Below are 18,025 nucleotides of genomic sequence, written 5' to 3'. Positions count from 1 at the left end.
TATGTGGACATTAAAAGAATACCAAGGACGGAAACTTATGTTTTCTGGGTTTGTTGGGTTATCATTTGATAAAGAGCATGATATTGTTGTCTGTGTAGAAGGAAATAAGATCTTACTGCACCTTGTCCACAAGCGCTCCAAGGGCCTGATAATACCTGATCTAGCCACCAGTGTCCGGGATTGTTTGTTTGTCAGTTTGGAGAGAATATCTGAATTTTATCAGTCAACTATCCATTGTAAAGCCAACAACAAGTTACCATTCCAAACTGAGTATTCCTGCTCAAAATTAAACTGTTTTACTCCAGAAGAATATATGGTTGTAGATACAGAGGAATTTCTTTGCGAACATGGTGAAAACATTAAACACAACTGGAGAGTTTGGAATCAGAAACTGGTATGTACTTTACTTTAATTATTTTCATATTGAATATTTTCTTATGATGCATAAAAGACAGATATTTATGGACATGATATAGTTGGTTTGTTTCTTTATAAATAAATAAATAAAAAAAAAAAAATATAAAAATACGGAACTCTCAGGGAAATTCGGAAAGTCCCCTATCAAATCGCAAAATTTAAAGCTGAAACATAAAAGAAAAAAAATACAAGGACAATTTTATCCATCAGTATGATAACAATCATTTTTTTTTTCAACTCTAGCTTTCCATCTAATATTTTTCGTAACTTTTTGGAGTATAATTAACAGCAATGCCAGTGTAGCAATTATTTGATAAAACCCCTAATCAATGTGCTGCAATTCACAGACACAGTGTAATGAATAGTATACATTAGGCGCAGACATTTTTTTTTAGCAGAATGATGTTTAAATCTCGAAAATTCATTTACAACTTACAAACTGAAGTAAAAAACACAAAACTGAGAGAATCTTTCGAACTACAAAAAGAGACCAGTTGCTATACATGATGATGTTCTTTTCTTATGCCTGCTTCAACCACCATGCAAATTTACACTTACTCAAAATGTCATAATAGGTAGGACAACACGATCAGTGTATTAAAAGGTCGCACAACAAACCATACAATCCCTCCAAAAAAGTCAGATAAAGGTATTTGTGGTAGCCTCATTGGTGTAACTTTGTAATTCCAAATATTATGATTAATATGAAAACAAGACGATGTTGTATGATTGCCAATGAGGAAGCTCTATACCAGAGATCAATTGACAAAGTCGCAATGCTAGGTCGTGGTATGGCTTTCACTAATCAGAAAAAAAAACATACCATATTTTCAACTATAAAAGGCCCTGAAATGACAGATGTAAAACAATTCCAAAGTGAAAACTAACGAAGTGATTCATGCGTAAAACGAAAAACTAGTAGGATGTTCACCAAAAAATTACAATAACGAAAATACAGGCTCCTGACTTGGGACAGGCACATACAAATTGTTGCTTGATTAAACTTGTTCAGCATAGTTTGGTAATCAACACTAGTTTAACATTATACTAACATATAACTTAGAAGTAGATTCTATGTGTTTGTTTCTTGGTATGTTAGCCGGATTACGTTAGCTACAAATAATTGTAGAATAATAAAAAGGTTTTTCTTTCCTTATAGGAACAAATGCAGTGTGATCCTAGTTGTCCAGGTAAATGTATTGACTATTTTTTTTTCTGTTAAAAGATCTCAAAAATATCATAATTCCTTCTCAAGTAAAATATGTTTCTTAGAAGTATATTTCATTTCCATTGAAGTTATATTGTGAGCTGATAACATAAATACAAACATTAGTAAGATTCACAATAATCCAGTTCTAAACATTTGTGGAATTGAAATGTGTATCGCTATCTTTGTGTTCCATTACCACAAAAAAAAATCTCAGCAAATAGTTAAGCGTTACTGATGAGTCTTTTGTAGACGAAACGCACGTCTGGCGTAAATCCCAAAATAATCCTGGCATTTATGATGAGTTTATATGCATGATATATATAAGAGTTGACTAGCATATAGACCTTTACTGTTTTTGTCATGATTTCACTACTCCATGTCGGTTCAAAGTTGGTTGGCTTGCTTACCAATATTGTTAGGATGTTTACTAAAAAGTAAAATCACAAAAATGCTTAACTCCAAGGAAAAATTCAAAATGGAGAGTCCCTAATCAAATGGCAAAATCAAATGATAAAACCCATCAAACGAATGGACAACAACTGTCATATTCCTGACTTAGTACAAACATTTTCAAATGTAGAAAATGGTGGATTAAATCTGGTTTTATAGCGCAAAAACAAGCATCGTTATGTTATTGTATATAACTTGATATGATAAGACAAGGCATATTTATTAACAAGGGAGTTAACTCATGTACAGTTTGGATGTGATTTTTTTTTTAAATTTTGATTCTAGTGTCCCTATAATAAACTCATCATAGATACCAGGATTACATTTTGTTTTTACGCCAGACGCGCGTTTCCTCTACAAAAGACTCATCAGTGACGCTGGATTCTAAAAAAGTTTATCAGGCCAAATAAAGTTCGACGTTGGAGAGCATTGTTGTAGAAATTGGTATTTTATAAGCGTATAATTTGGAACATTGAACTGCATATATGTATTAAGGTAAATGTAACTGAAAATTGCTTAGTTATAGAGTGTTTAGATTTTATGGGTAGATATAAAAAATGGTTTGCAATGTTGTCAACATCAATACTTTAGTAGGTCATGTAGGTATAAAGGTAACACATAAGTCATATTATAGAAGCTGTTTGACAAACAAAAGTAATAATATTTACATAATTCTAACATGCTTTACTCGTGTTTTCATAACGATCGTAATAATATGAAATGCAGACTCAGTTCATAGTTCTCATTGAAACACAGATAATGAACTAACTAGTTTGATAATAAATGAAATACAAATTTAAATGTATCCATTTGAGTATCATCATTTTAAACTCTAAATCAGCATTTTTTGACAAAACCTTCACATTTATTTGAGAGCAAATTATATTTATATACGACCGCAAAAATTGAAAAATTTTTGGTCGTATAACGGTATCACTTTGGCGTTAGCATCGTCGTCGTCGTCGTCCGAATATTTTTGAAAATTCAACACAAGGTTAATGACCACAAAAGGAAGGTTGGGATTGATTTTAGAAGTTTGGGTCCCAACAGTTTAGGAATTAGGGGCCAAAAAGGGCCCAAATAAGCATTTTCTTGGTTTTCACATATAACTTTAGTTTAAATAAATAGAAAGCTTTGAAATTTTTACACAAGGTTTATGACCAAGAAAGGAAGAAGGGGATTGATTTTGGGAGTTTTGGTTCCAATTGTTTAGGAATTAGGGGCCAAAAAGGACTTAAAAAAGCATTATTCTTGGTTTTTGCACAATTACTTTAGTATTAGTAAATAGAAACCAATGAAATTTAATCACAAGGTTTATGAACACAAAAGGAAGGTTGGGATTGATTTTGGGAGTTGAGATCCCAACAGTTTAGGAATTATGTGCCGAAAAGGGCCCAAATAAGCATTTTTCATGGTTTTCGCACCATAACTTTAGTATAAGTAAAAAGAATCTATGAAATTTAAACACAAGGTTTATGACCATAAAAGGAAGGTGGGGATTGATTTTGGGAGTTTTGGTCATTAAAGTTTAGGAATATGGGGCCCAAAGGGTCCAAAATTATACAAAAATTGAATCCTTGGGGTTGTTTGATATGCTGAATCTAAAAATGTACTTAGATTTTTGATTATTGGCCCAGTTTTCAAGTTGGTCCAAATCAGTGTCCAAAATTAAACTTTGTTTGATTTCATTAAAAATTGAATAATTGGGGTTCCTTGATATGCCAATCTAACTGTGTATGAAGATTCTTAATTTTTGGTCCCATTTTCAAATTGGTCTACATTAAGGTCGAAAGGGTCCAAAATTAAACTAAGTTTCATTTTAATAAAAAATGAATTCTTGGGCTTATTTCATATGCTGAATCTAAACATGTACTTAGATTCTTGAATATGGGCCCTGTTTTCAAGTTGGTCCAAATCAGGATCCAAAATTATATATTTAGTAAATCATTGTTTTATACAATATACAATGTATATTCACTTTTACTACCAACTGATAAATTACAACAATCTTTACCATTCAGTGATAACAAGCATTTTTTGACATTTTAATATTATATGATGTATTTAAATGAGTATATATTGTAGTAATTTGAATTGAGATCAGTTTTGGAATAAGGGAAAGGGGGATGTGAAAAAAAAATTGGGGGGGTTCAATTTTTCTCATTTCAGATTTCATTAATAAAAAGAAAATGTCTTCAAACATTTTTTGAGAGGATTAATATTCAACAGCATAGTGAATTGCTCAAAGGAAAAAAAAAATTAAGTTCATTAGACCACATTCATTCTGTGTCAGAAACCTATGCTGTGTCAACTATTTAATCACAATCTAAATTTAGAGCTGAATCCAGCTTGAATGTTGTGTCCATACTTGCCCCAACCGTTCAGGGTTAATTCTCTGCAGTTGTATAAAGCTGCGCCCTGTGGAGCATCTGGTTTATATTTTGTATACGACAGCAAGAAAAAAAATGGGATCGTAAAATGCTATCATGTCCTCATCAGCGTCATTGTCTGTGTCGTCGTCATCCGACGACATTTTGTTTCTCAATAACATTTAGTTAAAGTGTATGGATCTCTTTGAAATTTAAGCAAAAGGTTTAAGACCCCAACAGGAAAGTTGAGATGGTTTTTGGGGGTGATGGTCTCAACCGTTTAGGAATTAAAGTTAAAAATTGGGCCCAAACAATCATTTTTATACGACCGCAAAATTTGAAAAATTTTTCGTCGTATATTGCTATCACGTTGGCGTCGTCGTCTGCGTCGTCGTCGTCGTCGTAGTCCGAATACTTTTAGTTTTCGCACTCTAACTTTAGTAAAAGTGAATAGAAATCTTTGAAATTTTAACACAAGTTTATGACCACAAAATGAAGGTTGGTATTGATTTTGGGAGTGTTGGTCCCAACATTTTAGGAATTAGGGGCCAAAAAGGGCCCAAATAAGCATTTTCTTGGTTTTCGCACTATAACTTTAGTTTAAGTTAATAGAAATCTATGAAATTTTGTCACAAGGTTTATGACCACAAAAGAAAGGTTGGGATTGATTTTGGGAGTTTTGGTTTCATCAGTTTAGGAATTAGGGGCCAAAAAAGGGCCCAAATAAGCATTATTCTTGGTTTTTGCACAATAACTTTAGTTTAAGTAAATAGAAATCAATGAAATTTGAATACAATGTTTATGACCACAAAAGGAAGGTTGGTATTGATTTTGGGAGTTTAGGTCCCAACAGTTTAGGAATTAGGGGCCAAAAAGGGACCCAAATAAGCATTTTTCTTGGTTTTCGCACCATAACGTTAGTATAAGTAAATAGAAATCTATGAAATTTAAACACAAGGTTTATGACCATAAAAGGAAGGTTGGTATTGATTTTGGGAGTTTTGGTCCCAACAGAATAAGGGGCCCAAAGGGTCCAAAATTAAACTTTGTTTGATTTCATCAAAATTGAATAATTGGGGTTCTTTGATATGCCGAATCTAACTGTGTATGTAGATTCTTAACTTTTGGTCCCGTTTTCAAATTGGTCTACATTAAGGTCCAAAGGGTCAAAAATTAAACTTAGTTTGATTTTAACACAAATTGAAATCTTGGGGTTCTTTGATATGCTGAATCCAAACATGTACTTAGATTTTTGATTATGGGCCCAGTTTTCAAGTTGGTCCAAATCAGGATCTAAAATTATTATATTAAGTATTGTGTAATAGCAAGTCTTTTCAATTGCTTGCACAATATTGTGAAATAGCTATTTTTTTTTTTAATTAGAGTTATCTTTCTTTGTCCAGAATAGTAAGCAAGAAATATCTAAATGCACAATATTGTGCAATAGCAAGATTTTTTTTTAATTGGAGTTATCTTTCTTTGTTCAGAATCAACTTAAATCTTTGTTATATACAATATACAATGTATATTCACTTTTTACTACCAATTGATAAATTAAAATAATCTTTACCATTCAGTGATAACAAGCAGTTTTTTTACATCTTAATATTTTATGATGTATTTAAATGAGTAGTTATTGTTGCAAACTCCATTAGAAATTTTAATTGAGATTAGTTTTGGAATAAGGGAAAGGGGGATGTGATTAAAAAAATTGGGTTCAATTTTTCTCATTTGAAATTTCATAAATAAAAAGAAAATTTCTTCAAACATTTTTTTGAGAGGATTAATATTCAACAGCATAGTGAATTGCTCTAAGAGAAAATAAAAATTTTAAGTTCATTAGAACACATTCATTCTGTGTCAGAAACCTATGCTGTGTAAACTATTTAATCACAATCCAAATTTAGAGCTGAATCCAGCTTGAATGTTGTGTCCATACTTGCCCTAACCGTTCAGGGTTCAACCTCTGCGGTCGTATAAAGCTACGCCCTGCGGAGCATCTGGTTCTAATTTCAGAACAATAACTTGTGTATAAGTATTTTGATTGCTCTGAAATTGTACCCCAAGGTTCCATACCACCACCACAAGTTAAAGATTGGGATTCATGGTGGGGGTAATCTGTTCTGGAATTTAGGGTCAAAAGGGTCTAAAACAATCATTTTTCTAGTTTTCAGACAATAATGCTTGTTTTGGTACACTTATGTCTCTTTTTGAAAACAACTGGGTCAATTTGAATCAAACCTGGCCATACTCATCAGTATAATTACTATCTATATTTGTTGCCAATATTTGAATCGAACCTGGCCATACTCATCAGTATAATTACTATCTATATTTGTTGTCAATATTTGAATCAAACCTGGCCACACTCATCAGTATAATTACTATCTATATTTGTTGTCAATATTTGAATCGAACCTGGCCATACTCATCAGTATAATTACTATCTATATTTGTTGTCAATATTTGAATCAAACCTGGCCATACTCATCAGTATAATTACTATCTATATTTGTTGTCAATATTTGAATCAAACCTGGCCACACTCATCAGTATAATTACTATCTATATTTGTTGTCAATATTTGAATCGAACCTGGCCATACTCATCAGTATAATTACTATCTATATTTGTTGTCAATATTTGAATCAAACCTGGCCATACTCATTAGTATAATTACTATCTATAGTTGTTGCCAATATTTGAATCAAACCTGGCCATACTCATCAGTATAATTACTATCTATAGTTGTTGCCAATATTTGAATCAAACCTGGCCATACTCATCAGTATAATTACTATCTATAGTTGTTGCCAATATTTGAATCAAACCTTGCCATACTCATCAGTATAATTACTATCTATATTTGTTGCCAATATTTGAATCAAACCTGGCCATACTCATCAGTATGATTATTATCTTTATTTGTTGTCAATATTTGAATCAAACCTGGCCATACTCATCAGTATAATTACTATCTATATTTGTTGTCAATATTTGAATCAAACCTGGCCATACTCATCAGTATAATTATTATCTTTATTTGTTGTCAATATTTGAATCAAACCTGGCCATACTCATCAGTATAATTACTATCTATATTTGTTGTCAATATTTGAATCAAACCTGGCCATACTCATCAGTATAATTACTATCTTTATTTGTTGTCAATATTTGAATCAAACCTGGCCATACTCATTAGTATAATTACTATCTATATTTGTTGTCAATATTTGAATCGAACCTGGCCACACTCATCAGTATACCTACTATCTATATTTGTTGTCAATATTTGAATCAAACCTGGCCATACTCATTAGTATAATTACTATCTATATTTGTTGTCAATATTTGAATCGAACCTGGCCATACTCATTAGTATAATTACTATCTATATTTGTTGTCAATATTTGAATCGAACCTGGCCATACTCATTAGTATAATTACTATCTATATTTGTTGTCAATATTTGAATCAAACCTGGCCATACTCATCAGTATGATTACTATCTATATTTGTTGCCATTATTGACTAATACTGTAAATTCAGAAATTATTGCGTGCATTTATTATTGCGATTTTGTCATTTTAGACTTAAATGCGATTTTAATATTTACGATTTTGAGAAAAATCCTGTCAAATTCATATAAAATATTTCAAAATGCGAGTTTAAATTATTGCGTTTACAACTCAGTCGCATTTTTCGCAATAATAAAAACCTCGCATTAATTTCTGAATTTACAGTATTGTTCTAGTAATGTATTGTCACATTTACATAATTATTACTATCTATTCACAATGTTTACGTTTTATACAACTTGTAGGTTTGAGTGAATATTCTTTAGATCAAATTCCAAGTAACCCCGAGTTGCTTCGTCTTTCTGGTAATTGTGAGGAAGACTTGATACATGAGTTAGCACTTCGTCTTGGAATGGAAGAGATAGATTGGAGAGATATTGGCAAGAATTACACAGGAAATACACAGATGGTCAAGTTTTTGACACTTATTCACTTGAAAAAGAATTATTCAATATGTTTTGGAGATCTAGATAAAAGTTTGCAAGAAATGAAAATAACAACACACACATTATGCATGGTAAGCTATATAGAGATAAAGTGTTTTTTACATTTTCATATCTCCCTTTCAATTATGGTCACTTCAAAGTATATTAGCTACGATTTTGACAACTTCAAATCCAAGTTTTAGAGCTGCTTACATCAAAGATGTAAATTTCACAATTAGATTGCTGGAATGTTTACATAAACTACAGAAGTGTAAATAATTGATATTTAATATCGTGTTACACAACTTTTAATGATATTTCATTAGATATGCATCCGGTTTATTTCCCAAGCTTTGCCGACACAGCAGGAGAAATGACCCAGATATATATAGATATGAACATGTGCTATTTGTTTTTTTAATTATTGGATAACTTTTTTTTAAATAAACGCTCATACTTGACGCCATTTATCAAATTATGTAAACATAACAAAATACAACAAATGCCTCCATATTATTGGTAAATGGTCCTAAAATAATGGTGATATTATACACATGTTTTTACATCTGTATGACAAAACAATGCTGATGCTATGTATTTGAGAATTGAATTTGGGCAATCATTAAAGATACACCGGAAGAATAATATTAAATAGTGAAAATTTTATTTTTTTACTTCTCTTAAGGATGTACACCTCTGAGGAGCCAAAATATTCTAGAATTAAACTTTTTTTCTTAACCTGATTTTTGGGTTTATAAGACTGTAACAAAATAATTGGTGAAGAAAAAATCATATGGTGGTGCACTTCTTTTTTTGCTACGGCCGTTTGAAAATGCCCAATTTTGATGATTTTCCCATTTTTCATCGATTTTTACCTATTTTTGGGCTATTATCATAAAAAAAAATCACATTTCCACAATTAAACTTTTTCTCATACTTTCTATAAAGATGAAGTGGACCAATCTGAATAAATTTTACTTACAAAAACTATAGGTAGGTGTTAATATAAGAAAGTTTTATCATATTTTGACGCTTTTTTGTGTAAAATTTACCATGCTGTCAATTTTGTATTTTTGTGATTTTTCTCAGTTTTAAGAACAAAATGCATATTATTTCAACTTTTTTGTTATAAATGAATGAAAAAAAAACATATCTAAGAAATTTGAAAAGACCAAAATGATATGGGATGTACATGATTCTTGTAAAATCATTTTTTGTATCCCTCACCCATTTTCTCAAAATTTTGGCTAAAAATACTGACTTGATTGGTCGTAAAATTTGAAAACTGGAATACGCAAAAACCATTCATTGTAAATACACAATTTTTTCACAGATTTATGTTAGCTCATAATATTTTTAAAATTCATTGATATTTTCCACTTCTATCACATGTTTTGGAAATAATTCAAGAACGAGATTTCAACGAGACTGAACGAGACTGAAAAGTCAGAAGAATACATCCTTAAGTTTGCAAATCTCATCATAAATGCTTATACAGTTTCATATGACTTCATTTTCAGGTCAGAAGAAGAAAACAAGTGAAATCTAGTAAGTAAACTGTTAAGATAGTCATGTACTTAAAACAAAATCTAGTATTTTTGTTTTACTGTACTGTCAACAGAAATTATACTTAACAGTGACTTTTTTAACCCATGGTCAACCGTAGTGTGGGCTTAGCTATAGTGCTGTGTCTGTCTATTAATTCTCCTAATTAACTAATGTCTTACAGTAACATCAGTTTAAAATCATAGAAACTGCATATGTTATCAAGTAATGCACATATTCTCAAATTAAATTGACAGAAGCATAAACATGAATTGTGTTTGTTAATTTTTATGTTTAGGAAAAACACAAACAGGATCTAATATTGAACGTGATGTTTTGTCAATTGATGGGCATTTTTTTGTTATAATCACTTTGTCATTATTTTTTACTCTTACTTGACCAATGGTTTGGCTAGTGATCATGTATGCCCTTTTGCGTTCTTGTCATTCACTCATAACACATGGTAGTGTGTGCTTGTTAGTCTTTTTGTGAAGAAAGTAAATTATCAGAGGCTGTTTTCAAGGGAAGTAGTATGACTAAAAAGGACCTTAAAAAATCCTTGAAAGGTCCATTTTGCCTGAGGGAACTTTATTTCAGTAATAATTTCTAAACATATCAACAAAGACTTGTAATAGAAAAAAGTTTCATTTGAATAATACCAGCTAAAAAACTAACTGTGCTGATAATAATTGTGCATTCTGTGATAAGCATTTTACAACCAGCACTTTCAGAAAGAGGGGCTACAGATACCAGAGGGACATTCAAACTCATAAGTTGCAAAATAAACTGACAATGTCGTTGCTAAAAAAGACAAGGACAAACAGAAACACAATAGTATACAAAACAAAACACAGAAAACTAAACATTCTAAAGACTAAGCAACATGAACACTACTTACCATTGTGTGTGATCTAAGGTGCGCCAGAAGGGTATGCTGAACCTGCTCCCCACGAGGCACCCATCGTGTTATTCATGTCAGCTAAAACCAGTCCTAGATAATATAATGATTGTTTAAAACATCATTTGAAGGAAAAGATTTTTTCTGGATTTCTGGCAGTGTAACGGCCTGATTGAATACTGATTAATGTATAATTTTCAAAACATTTGGATGCGAATACAAGAAAAACATATGTTCAGAATCGAGTCAGTAAACATGGTGAATAACATTTGACAATAAAAGTTGATCGATATTCAGAAAATCTTGTTGTTTAAATAAAGCAAGGACAAGGTGTTTAAAAAGTTCCTTTAAGACTAATGTCCATGAGTCCATGTAAAATTATTCACTTACATGTATTATTTAAATCTGAATTCTCTTATAGGAATTCCAGACGATATATTAGATTGTATCCCAACAGATGAAATTTTAGACAAGCTAGCACCACAAATTGGAAAAATGGTTTTTCAACTTGGAACAGAACTCGGATTGTCCATAGCGGATTTAGAAAATATCGACAAATGTAGTCCCAATTTGACAGCTCAAAATAAGGAAGTGTTATTTACTTGGAGAAAAGACAGATCAGTAAAACCTACAATACGGGTCATTAAACAAGCTTTAGTTAATATAAGAAAAGGTGTACGTTGTTTAGAGGAGGTTGTGAAGAACATAGATGCAAAAACATTAAGAGCTGTGGAAATTGTTACAGGTAATAATATGCTGCGACAGAAAACATGCATGGAAGCTTTTCAGTAGCATTTTATTTACTGAATAGGTAGCATTCGTAAATGAATCTTAATCTGAAATTTGATTATTCCGTCATGTTCAGTCTCCCTGTCAATTTTCAGCCATATCCATTGCGGTTCATTCAGTTATGTTAAAACAATTCACTTGCAGTCAACTCGCTATTTTTTTCAGACAATTAAGTATACAGGTGGCATCTGGAATCATCTAGGAATCTCTTTCAAACTATTTGTATATGTTTGCTTCTAGTTGTTAAGGTTTTTTTTGGTTTTTAATTTGATTTATTTGAAATGTTATAGTAATATAGGTATACTACTCTTGTGAAGTAATGCACTCCAATTTTTTTTTTCATTTGTTATGACCTGCGATTCCTTTGTTTAGTGTTGTTTCATGTCAATTCAATGCATACATATGTGTCAGAAAATATTTGGATATTTTAAGTTCTATATTTAGAACCAATCTTGAAAACTAACCTTTCTTTAACCTGTGACAGTTGTGTAAAAGGAACATGTAAAAACCAAATAATAAAAGTCACTTTGTGCTTTACTCGTCAGATTGATACCACATAGTCCGTTTCTATGTATGCAGGCATTTGTTTTTTTACCATTTCAGTGTTTCTGTTGTTCCATAGTTTTCCTCATATAGTTGATGTGTTTCCCTTGGTTTTGGTTTGTGACCTGGATTTGTTTTCGCTTAATCGATTTATAACTATTGAACAGCGGTTTACTACTGTTGCCTTTATGACACAAAGCAAACAAACAATTAACAGAAACACATAAGCATTAAGTACTGATAAGCTAGTTAAAAAACATTAACATTATAAAAGAAAATTGTTCCCGAGACAAAATATCAATCCATACACATCAAATGAATATTGTTTGATTACAGCATAATCAGTTTAGGAAAACTTGACATAACATATCTATTTTACTGTGAATATCACTTTATATATAACATATCTATGTTACTGTGGATATCACTTTATATATCTATGTACATTTTCGGGAGTTTGCTTCTTATACAGGAATATCATATATCTGTGGGCTAAAGTTGAAGGTTCTTACATAGAATTAGATACTGTCTTGAGAGTTTGAGCTGTGCTCAACTTTCATATGTCATATTTTGTATGCGTGCAATTTCAAAACTTGAACTTAAGTTCAGACTTTTCGTTTGCTTGACAATACATATTTTGAAAAAAAAATATCAGTCTGCTAACTGAATACAAAATATAATCATTTTGATATTTTAAGTCAACTTACATGCTAAACGAAATTTTGTATTACCACAATTACAGATAAAGTCAGAGATAATGCAGACAGAATCATACAGGACATACAAACCAGCCAAATTTTAGACCATATGATGACACATCTGGTGATATCAGTAGATGACAGACGTCGTATTGAACAACATGCTGGACAAGATGATCAGAACAAAGCATTGCTGGATATTGTGACCAAAATGAGAGAACCTGCTTACAGTGTGTTTGTTGATGGATTACGTATTTATGGATACGAAGATATCGCTAATGATTTGAAATGTGATTTCAGTCCAAGTCCAACATCAACATCTGCTGAAACTAAAGGTATGTCTGAAGGGTTTATTATAAAAACAAACAAAGAAGGATTTTTACTGAAAATAATTCTAAATCTTGTTATATATTTATTCAAAATAGATATAATGTATTTGATTCTAAAGACTATCTTCCACATCAATTGTGTCGTATTTGTTTTATCATAAATAAACTACTTTTCTGGCATACCAAAGTAGGTCACTGGTATATATGATGAGTCTTTCAGGACGAATTTCAGTTTGTGTGAAGTAATTATGATCTCAGACATTGAGATCAAGATTATTTTCTACAGTTATAATGAAGTCACAGTTCATTTAGTACCTGTTACGAATCAGGCAAATATGATGAATTTCGCTTCTTAGATCCAACTGTAGAAAAAAATAGTGAACATATATAATGCAAAGGCATTAGCTTGGTCAACTATAAAAGATAATCAATGTGAGAGAAAATAGAATAATAAACAAATTGGTAATTAACTATAAATTGGGAATATGTATGTTTACCAGCTCTCTTTAAAATGTCAAACGCTTATCATATGTGTTTGATAAATTCAGAGCATACATCTCAATTTATTTGAAGAAATGTAAAATCTATCAACACTACATTCTATGTGGGTATTCCACTTATTCATGAGACATTAGATTTAAAAAAAAAAGGGTGAATAAAACTAAAACAGTAGAAGGGCTACATACCTGAAAGTACTGAAAAATGGCCAAATCCATCTAATGCCAACTTTGCCCGAATGAGTTGAAACGTTAATTTCTGCATAATTTAAAAAAAAATATAAACGGTAAATTTAAAATCATGTGAGTAGCAAATTACTGAATACTGAGCTAATAATACTTTAGGGCGTGTAAAATCCACCAGAAGAGGTATCGACCATGTGATGTAAAAACAATAAAAACGTTCAAATATCTTTTCTGGATTTAACCTCGTCTTTAGTCATAAAAGGTCAATAGCATTATCTGAAGAAAAAAAAATCTTTTTGTATTTTGTAGGCTTATCAGTTTGTAATGTTCCATTATATAAAGTTCGTCTACAAAAGAACTACCTCAAGGTCATAACTGATATACAACACGAGAACATAGTAGATCATCTAATATCAAGAGAGGTAGTGTCAGTTGATGATGGGAAGAAGATAGAATCTGGTAAAACACCACAGGAAAAGAACAGGAATTTAATGGACATGCTGTTGCGTAAAAATGAACAGGGATTTAATGAATTCCTCAAAGCCCTACGAAAAGACTCAATTTATGCAGATCTAGCAGATCAAATAGAGAAGACAAAAGTTACTAGCACAGATATGGCAACCCTTCATAAATGCTCAAAATAAAATAAAAACTTTATACAACAAGTCAAAGACAGCTAAGACACACACATGTAAACAATGAACAGAAGGAGGTATTGTCAATCCAATGTTCAATGATTTGGTCACTTAAACCGCTAAGACAAACACATGTAAACAATGAATAGAAGGAGGTATTGTCAATCCTATGATCAATGATTTGGTCACTTAAACCATCAAAGTGAATGAATAACAATATATTATTGATAACAATATTTTATATTAAACATATGTCATTTGTGAGTGTCATGCTTGGCAAGGAAAAAGATAAAATATGTACCCCTTTTACGAGTATTCATTCCTGTAAACACAAATCCCCCTTCGAGTGTTCGTTCCATAACAGATATGTTAATTATGAAGCAGTCATGACATATGTTATATTCATATAAAATAATTTTAATGTATCTTAATATAATTATTGAGAACCAGTAATTGGAAAGTTCATATGCACTACTGTTTTTTCAAAGGTCAAAATATATGGCTGTGCGGCATATTTTCAACATTTATATGCCTCAAACTTCCAAGAATTTAAACCTACATGTATACTAAAATTATGTACTTCCTCTCACTTAACATTTGGTCCTTCTCAGAATTTAATTTGGCCGCTATCCATGTGTATTCATACTGGTAAAGTTCCCAAGATGTGTCTCTTTGAGATGAAACATAGATATCATATCTGGGAACCAGTAGGTAAACAAAACATCTATCAATAGTATATATCCCAAAAGAGGCGTGGTTTGTGAAACAGCTGTATTTACAAAGTGCAACCTAAAGGAAATGTCATACCTTGATACAATATACTATATGTACTATTTTGATAAATTTTTAATAACCTACATAGCTGCAATTAGGTTATTATCAATTTCATTTCAATCATAATTGTGTATGTTAATCTCTTAAAGCTGTTCAATGTTACCTTAATAGTCAATTTAGGTATAAATTTTAAGTCTAATGAATAATAAAGTTTGCACATATTAAATAACTAATTCAGTGACCGAATCTTGTCCTTAAGGTGTTTCTGAATTTTTTGACATTAACTTGTTGTATATTTTGTTTATCAAACAGCTACTTTTATATGTACATTTGTAAATAAAAATGCCTCTTCATAAACATAGTTTTGAACAAAAATGCAACGATATGCTCTTATTATGTAAATATAATTGTTGCTAACATAACATGGTATTTCACAACGATATGCTCTTATTATGTAAATATAGTTGTTGCTAACATAACATGGTATTTCACAACGATATGCTCTTATTATGTAAATAAAGTTGTTGCTAACATAACATGGTATTTCACAACGAAATGCCTTTATTATGTAAATATAGTTGTTGCTAACATAACATGGTATTTCACAACGATATGCTCTTATTATGTAAATATAGTTGTTGCTAACATAACATGGTATTTCACAACGATATGCTCTTATTATGTAAATATAGTTGTTGCTAACATACTATGGTATTTCACAACGATATGCTCTTATTATGTAAATATAGTTGTTGCTAACATAACATGGTATTTCACAACGATATGCTCTTATTATTTAAATATAGTTGTTGCTAACATAACTTGGTATTTCACAACGATATGCTCTTATTATGTAAATATAGTTGTTGCTAACATAACATGGTATTTCACAACGAAATGCTCTTATTATGTAAATATAGTTGTTGCTCACATAACATGGTATTTCCCAACGACATGCTCTTATTATGTAAATATAGTTGTTGCTAACATAACATGGTATTTCACAACGATATGCTCTTATTATGTAAATATAGTAGTTGCTAACATAACATGGTATTTCACAACGAAATGCTCTTATTATGTAAATATAGTTGTTGCTAACATAACATGGTATTTCACAACGATATGCTCTTATTATGTAAATATAGTTGTTGCTAACATAACATGGTATTTCACAAAGAATGTTTTTGACACATCTGTTCTGTCAAATGAACTTATCTTTCATCCATCAGAAAAAAATGGATTTTAAATCCAAACAGATCAGTGATAATTGTTTGGTTATATTATATTTTCAAATAGTTGATAACATATCAAATGTCAAAAAACATTTGAAAACCTACTACCAAGCAAATGTTTTGCCTCTTTCAAGTCAGGCTATTTGCACCATGTGTTGTTTTGTGGTGTTTTAGCGCAATGCTATACAATTTCTTGCTTGATTTGCCTTTTTAAGATTCTTTTTCGATCGTCACTGATGAGTTGTTTGCTCAGGTTCTTCAGAAGATACCAAGACCTTGTTGATACATATTCAACTGCATAAATAATACATGATGTCTGGAAGTATAGATTGTAGTCACTGACTTTGTTTATCATCCTAATTACGTGTGGTAGTGTTCTTTAATTCTCTTTGTAAATTACTTTTACTGTTTAGCCCTTTTTGGTAAAACCCTTTTGGGATCTTTTGGTGTGGCTCAGTACTTAAACATCCCGCCATTGTGTTATTGTGCTATGGTCATTTTTGTATTCTTGTATATTTTTGCCTATGTGCTTTGGTCTATAAGTCATTTTGTTTTTCCTTGTTGACATATTTGTCTTTTTGTTTTATAGAGATTAAGATTATAACACAATGTTGACTGCTATACCTCTATGTTTGACATTTAAATTTGTGTCTCTTTGTTTTGTTCACACATTGTTGTGAATATAATGGAATTTTATGCGACTGTCATACAAGTGAGAGGTTAGGCTAGTTATAAAACCAGGTTTACTTCACCATTTTCAACATAAGGAAATGCCTGAAACAAGTCAGGAATATGACTTCCTATTCGTTTGATGAGTTTGAGATTAAGATTTTGTCATTTGATAAGGGATTTTTTTGTATACATAAATTTTTTTTCTAATATAGGATTTCGCTATATTTTTTCATAAATGAACTTTTAAAAGAAAAATGAAATAAAAAAAATGGGGTCACCGTTCATTTAAGCTCATAATTTGCCTCTGGAAGAAGCATACATTTTTGTGAATGTCCTTTTTTTCTGTTGAACTAACAGGAGAAATAGAGGTACAAACCGTAATATCGAAATAAAAAAATAACCTAATTACAGAAATCGCTTAAATTTTACAATTATTTAGTTTATGTACAGCTTATTTGAAAACAATAATAAAAAATATAGGTCACCGATGAGTTAAAAAATGGCATCTTTGTACCAAAGGGAGTTAATTTGGAGCTTTTTCAATGATATAAACATTTTAAAAGTCATCTGAGGCCAAACAGAATATTTTTTGGGGTTGATTTTTGTACCATATCACAAAGTAATAACTAGTAGTGTAATAAATAAAATTTGTAATGAAAAAATAAAGGTTTTTGCTGAAATTATTGTACCCACAAGCCACCTTAATAATTTGTAGGAGTCGATTGTGTAAAATTTGAATTTCAATATTCATTGTCAGTTTTACCAAATTTAACCC

General features: G+C 30.9%; 1 protein-coding gene across 1 annotated transcript; it reads left to right on the top strand.

Moving 5' to 3' along the window:
* Position 1: 1 nt before the first annotated feature.
* On the top strand, positions 2-14,578 carry LOC134718367 (uncharacterized). The gene is made up of 7 exons (XM_063580865.1): positions 2-394; positions 1,577-1,607; positions 8,270-8,541; positions 9,970-9,997; positions 11,314-11,637; positions 12,967-13,257; positions 14,244-14,578. The coding sequence occupies exons 1-7, from the start codon at positions 2-4 to the stop codon at positions 14,576-14,578; spliced, it is 1,674 nt and encodes a 557-aa protein (XP_063436935.1).
* The last annotated feature ends 3,447 nt before the right edge of the window (positions 14,579-18,025 follow it).

Source organism: Mytilus trossulus, chromosome 5 (genome assembly GCF_036588685.1).
Source record: "Mytilus trossulus isolate FHL-02 chromosome 5, PNRI_Mtr1.1.1.hap1, whole genome shotgun sequence".
In the NCBI taxonomy this organism is placed as follows: Eukaryota; Metazoa; Mollusca; class Bivalvia; order Mytilida; family Mytilidae; genus Mytilus; species Mytilus trossulus.
The sequence above is the reverse complement of the archived record's forward strand: the minus strand, read 5'-3'. Positions and strand labels throughout refer to the sequence as shown.